Raw genomic sequence first — 5,501 nt, forward strand, 5'->3', positions numbered from 1 at the left:
ACGGATTCGGGCATTGAGGAGGTGGACAGTCGGAGCAGCAGCGACCACCCGCTGGAGACCATCAGCAGCGCCTCCACGCTGAGCAGCCTGTCTGCCGAAGGCGGAGGCAGCGCAGGGGGTGGCGGCGGTGCTGGCGGAGCGAGTGTGGCCAGTGGGCCAGAGCTGCTGGACACGTATGTGGCCTACCTGGACGGCCAGGCCTTCGGGGGCAGCGGTGCCCCCGGCCCGCCGTACCCTCCCCAGCTCATGACTCCCTCTAAGCTCCGGGGCCGGGCGCTGGGGGCCAGCGGAGGCCTGCGGCCCAGCCCCAGTGGGGGACTTCGAGACCCTGTCACTCCCACCAGCCCTACGGTCTCAGTGACGGGGGCCGGAACCGATGGGCTGCTGGCCCTGAGTGGTTGCTCGGGACCCTCGGCAGCAGGCGTCACTGGGGGTCCAGTGGCCGTAGAGCCGGAAGGCCCACCAGTGCCCTTGCCATCCGCCACCTCCCTGCCTCGGAAGCTGCTGCCCTGGGAGGAGGGCCCCGGCCCACCGCCACCACCCCTGCCCGGGCCCCTGGCCCAGCCTCAGGCCTCAGCCTTGGCCACAGTAAAAGCCAGCATCATCAGTGAACTCAGCTCCAAGCTTCAGCAGTTTGGGGGCTCCTCAGCAGCTGGTGGCGCTCTGCCCTGGGCCCGGGGAGGCAGCGGGGGCAGCGGGGACAGCCACCACGGGGGAGCCAGCTACGTCCCTGAGAGGACCTCCTCTCTGCAGCGGCAGAGGTGAGCCAGGGCTGGTGATTGGCAGTGAAGGCCAGAGGGACCGATGCTGTGGGTACCAGAGTCCACCTTTCCCAAAGATGCTGTGGGTACCAGAGTCCACCTTCCCCAGACCTGAGTCTCTTTATGGTCCCAGGCAGTAGAAAGGAAACAGAAACCAGGCTGGCTTGGAGGAGTTTGCCCTCAAAGAAGCATGCTGTCACAGGTGCTTCAAACTTCCCTTTATCAGTAGCTTCTGTGGTCTCCTCCCATCACCATGACAACCCACATCCCCATGATGAACAAAAAAGAGTTATTAACGAAAGAGACCGGAGCCCAACTTGCCAGTGTCTGTTTCCTCGGCAGGTTGTCAATTCTGACAATCCCTGAAATCTGCAAGTCCCTCGAGCCCAGTGCAGCTCCAGACAAGATGCTCTAGGGCATAGTGGTTACAGGTGTGGTTCTGCAGGCGGGATTCTTGGGTTCTGGTCCCGGCCCTGCACTTTCTGACTGAGTGATCTCAGGCAAAGGAGTCCACTTCTCTGTAGAAGGGAGATGGCCTAGTACCCACTTAAAAAGAGTTTTCGAGGTCACTATTATAACATGATGGGGGGAAGGGAGTGGCCTCTTACAGAAGCCCAGCAAGTACAGAGGGGGAGACACGGGATGATGCAGTTTTCCAAAGCAGCTAGCGAGCGGGTATCGCCACCGAATTCGAGCTCATTCAAGACCTAGTCTTCGGAAAAGTTGAGTCACATCCCTGACTCAGACGCACACACAGAGAGTGGAGAGAGGTTTTTTTCCAATCCTTCTGTCTATCTGCAGAGCTCACTCTAACTCCGTCTGAAGGTCTGATGTCCTTATAATTGGTATTCGAATGTGGTTTTATCAGGCCTTGGAAATCTTAAGAGTTGAATCTTAAGGCAACTCATCGATTATCCATAAGTCTTCTGGGGAGAGGAAAGGGTGCTGAATTTAGGCAACACCTGAGCCAGTTTTTGATTTACCACCTACTACGTGCTGGCTGCCCTTCCGGGTGAGAGGGACCCAGGACAGGCAACGTGTCACCCTCATAGAGCTAGTAGCCTAATGAGACAGAGGTGAGGCCAGACGACAAAATGATGGCAGTCGTCCTAGGAGAAAACATGCCATCCACGGTAGGATGGTGAGAGAAGGTCTCTCAAATAACGGGCAAGACGAGCGGAGGCTGGAGGAGGGGCCGGAGCAAACCGCGTGGCCGCCTGGGAAGACCGAGCTAGGCCAGAGGGAACGGCCGGTGCAAAGGCCCTGAGACTGGACTGTTCTGGAAGGAGCTAAAGGGATGAGGGGAACCTTTTCCTCCCCTTGTTTCTTCTCTCTTTCATCTCCCTCTCCTCCTCTCTCTCTCTCTCTCTCTGGCCCCTGACCCCTTCCATCTCTCTCCCCCGTGAACGCCCACCCTCTTCTCCTTCCTTCCTCCCTCAACGTCTCCCCGTCTTCCACTCTGCTGTGACTGGCCATACCCCCCGAAAGGCAGTATAGAATAGTGGTTAAGAGCTCAGACTTTGGTGCCATATAACCGGGCTCTGCCACTTCCTGGCTGTGTGTCCTTAGGCAAGTTACTTAACCTCTCTGTGCTGATGATGCTGATGCTGAGGATGAGGATGAGAGGATGATGGTGGTGATAGTAACCGGCATCAGGGCTGTCAAGGGGATTAAATTGAAATGCGATGTGTAAAGAGCACTTAGAACAATGCCTGGCACACGTGAGCGTCAGTAAGTGGCGGCGATGATTATTATTATCACTTAATGTCTCTTTTTCTTTCATCTCTCTCGACTGTCACCCTCTCCCTGTCCTGTCATTTTTCTCTCCCTTCATCTCTGTCCCGATGGCCATCTTACCTTCCCGGCTCCTTCTATCTCTTCCCATCTCTCTGCCCCTGTGTCTCTCTTCCTCTCTCCCTGTATCTTGACCTCTTCCTCTTCCTCACCCTGCCCTTACCCCCCACCCTCCGAACCCCTCTCCTCCACCCCTGCCCCCTTTGTCACATTCCAGACTCTCGGATGACTCCCAATCCTCGCTCCTCTCCAAACCCGTCAGCAGCCTGTTTCAGAACTGGCCTAAACCACCTCTGCCACCACTCCCCACAGGAACGGGGGTCCCGCCTTCAGCTGCTGCGGCCCCGGGGGCCACCTCACCCTCAGCCTCGTCCTCCTCCACGTCCACCCGCCACCTCCAGGGTGTGGAGTTCGAGATGCGGCCGCCTCTGCTCCGCCGGGCGCCCAGCCCCTCGCTGCTGCCCGCCTCGGAGCACAAGGTCAGCCCCGCGCCCCGGCCCTCGTCCCTGCCCATCCTGCCTTCCGGACCCCTCTACCCGGGCCTCTTTGACATGCGCAGCTCGCCCACGGGAGGGGCCGGAGGCTCGGCTGACCCCTTCGCTCCGGTCTTTGTGCCGCCGCACCCGGGCATGTCCGGGGGGCTTGGCGGAGCCTTGTCGGGGGCCTCCCGCTCCCTGTCGCCCACCCGCCTGCTGTCGCTGCCCGCGGACAAGCCGTTTGGCGCGAAACCTCTGGGCTTCTGGACCAAGTTCGACGTGGCTGATTGGCTGGAGTGGCTGGGCTTGGCGGAGCACCGAGCCCGCTTCCTGGACCACGAGATCGACGGCTCCCACCTGCCCGCCCTGACCAAGGAGGACTACGTGGACCTGGGTGTGACCAGGGTGGGCCACCGCATGAACATCGACCGCGCGCTCAGATTCTTCCTGGAGAGGTGATGGCTGGCTTGGACGGACCAGCCCGTCCACCGAACCCTTGAGCCCGCTGGCCTCTTGACCTCTGACCCCTGACCATCGTTCTCTCCCCCGGGGGCCAGGGGACTCCGCTCAAACTGCGCCCTGCCCCTTGTCTCCCAAGGCTGGAGGTCACCAGGTGGCCCGGTTCCGGCCAGACATTTGCACCTCACGGGAGGGGGCAGCTGACCGAAGACTGAGTGTGTGTGAAGCGGGAAGCGGAGGGTGGGAACAGCGGGAGTCACAGCGGGGGGGGGGATGGAGGAGGAGGGAAGGGTCGACTCTGGGGAGGGGGACCAGACAGAGCCATAGAGGGCCGGCCCTGAGCCTGAGTGGACGGGGGTCACCCCCAGGCCGGCAGGGGGCGCCCTCGGCTTCCACCACCTGCAGCCCTTCCGACAGCCCTCCCCGCCCCCTCCAGGCCCCTCTGTCCTGTCTCCCTCCTCTCCCTGGCACACACAGCAGCCCCCCCAGCCTCTTGCACGCTCCTTTGCACGCCTGCTTGCCTCTCCCCCCTCCCTGGGCTACAATTTTGCACAAGTTTGCCCTCTCGCTGTCTTGCACACTCCGCCTTTGCCCCCGGCTCGCGAGGCCCTGTCGGCTCTGTGTCCTTCGCTCACACGTCACACGTCACACGTCATTTCTCCCCTCACGCCCCACGCCCCCTGCTCTCCTCACCTCTGGCTTGCACCACCACCCCCCCAACCCCACCCGGACACACCTCACTTCTGGAAATCTCCGGACCCTTGCTGCAGACACACTTGGGACACCCTTCCCCTCCCCCACCCGCAGGCCCCGCGCACACACGTCCGTTCTCTGGAGTACCTGTCTGTCTGTCCCGCCCTTGCGCACCTGCCGTCCCGTGCGCCTCTCCCGACGTGCCTCCATTTGCCCTCGCATTCTTGAACCCCCCCACATTCCGACCCTATCCACCTGTCAGCGGCACCCCCGCGCCCCTCCCCGTCGTCCGGCGCTGGCACTGGCACTATTTATTGCGCTGCTTGCACACTCGCCTCGCGGGAGCCGTCTCCCTCCCTCACGCGCGCCCCGGCCCTGTCCTCCAGGCTCCCGCGCCGCTGCCTCCTCCCTTCCCGAACCCACGCCCCGCGCCATTCTCGACTCCCGTGGACTTTCTCGCACACTCTTGCACACGCCCCTTCCCTGGCACTTCTGCCGTTCTCTCGACGCCGTTCGCTGCTCCTGGACGGTGCTCCCGCACGCCGTGGCTTTGCTGCGCGCTCATTCTTGGATTCCCGCTTGTCCCCGTCGGCTCCTGGGCGGCCGTCGCCGGCTCCCTCGGGGACGCTACTGCCTCTTACCTTCTGCACATCCGGCTCCTTCCACACACTCTTGGGCTGCGTTAGCGTTTCTTTCCCTGACACCTTCAGCTGTTGTCCCTGTGAGGGGACCGCTCCTGCCACGTCTTCGCGCTTTTCTCTTTCTGTCGAGAGACGACCCTATGCACACCCGCTTCTCGTTCACCGTGCTTCGTCCTCTCCCTGCTCCGGGCTTTGCCCGCCTCATGCCCTACCTCCTCTCGCTCTGCCCATCCTTCCTGGGCTCTCTATCCATCCATTTTGCACGAAGACCTCTCCCCGCCCCCCCCCAAAAACCCTTCCGTCTCTCCAAGAAACTCCTTCTCTGTCCAGCATGGCTGCCCCTTCCCCGCACGCTTCCTCTCCCTTTATTCCTGGGGCTTGGGAATCTTCAGCCTCCCCTTCCCCTGGGAGGCCCCCTCCCCTACTGTGGGTAAAGGGGGGAGGGCATCGCCCTCAGGTCCCCCCATGTTCAGCTGCCAAAGAAGGGAGCTCCCCCTCCTTATTCCAAGTCCATTCCCCCTCTGCTGCCCCCCACCCCCGAGGGGGGGGCTCCGTCCATGGGGGGTGAGGGTGCTTGCAGCCCTCTCCCCTCACCACGTCAGGGATCTGCGGGGAACCTTGTGGGAGGGCCGTGGGAGGGGGGAGGGGTGGCGAGCAGGGGGGGCGGAGGTCGCGCT

The 5,501-nt window shown here is 62.2% G+C and overlaps 1 protein-coding gene across 1 annotated transcript in view; it reads left to right on the forward strand.

Annotated features, from left to right (window-relative positions):
• The window catches only part of SHANK1 (SH3 and multiple ankyrin repeat domains 1), a 38,414-nt gene extending 34,924 nt beyond the window's left edge, over positions 1-3,490 (forward strand). Inside the window, exons 23-24 of the mRNA XM_015591555.2 lie at positions 5-761; positions 2,773-3,490. Of these exons, the coding sequence (XP_015447041.1) occupies positions 5-761; positions 2,773-3,490 (1,475 nt within the window). The remainder of the gene's footprint in view (positions 1-4; positions 762-2,772) is intronic.
• The last annotated feature ends 2,011 nt before the right edge of the window (positions 3,491-5,501 follow it).

This window comes from Pteropus alecto, unplaced genomic scaffold (genome assembly GCF_000325575.1).
Source record: "Pteropus alecto unplaced genomic scaffold, ASM32557v1 scaffold41, whole genome shotgun sequence".
Lineage (NCBI taxonomy): Eukaryota > Metazoa > Chordata > Mammalia > Chiroptera > Pteropodidae > Pteropus > Pteropus alecto.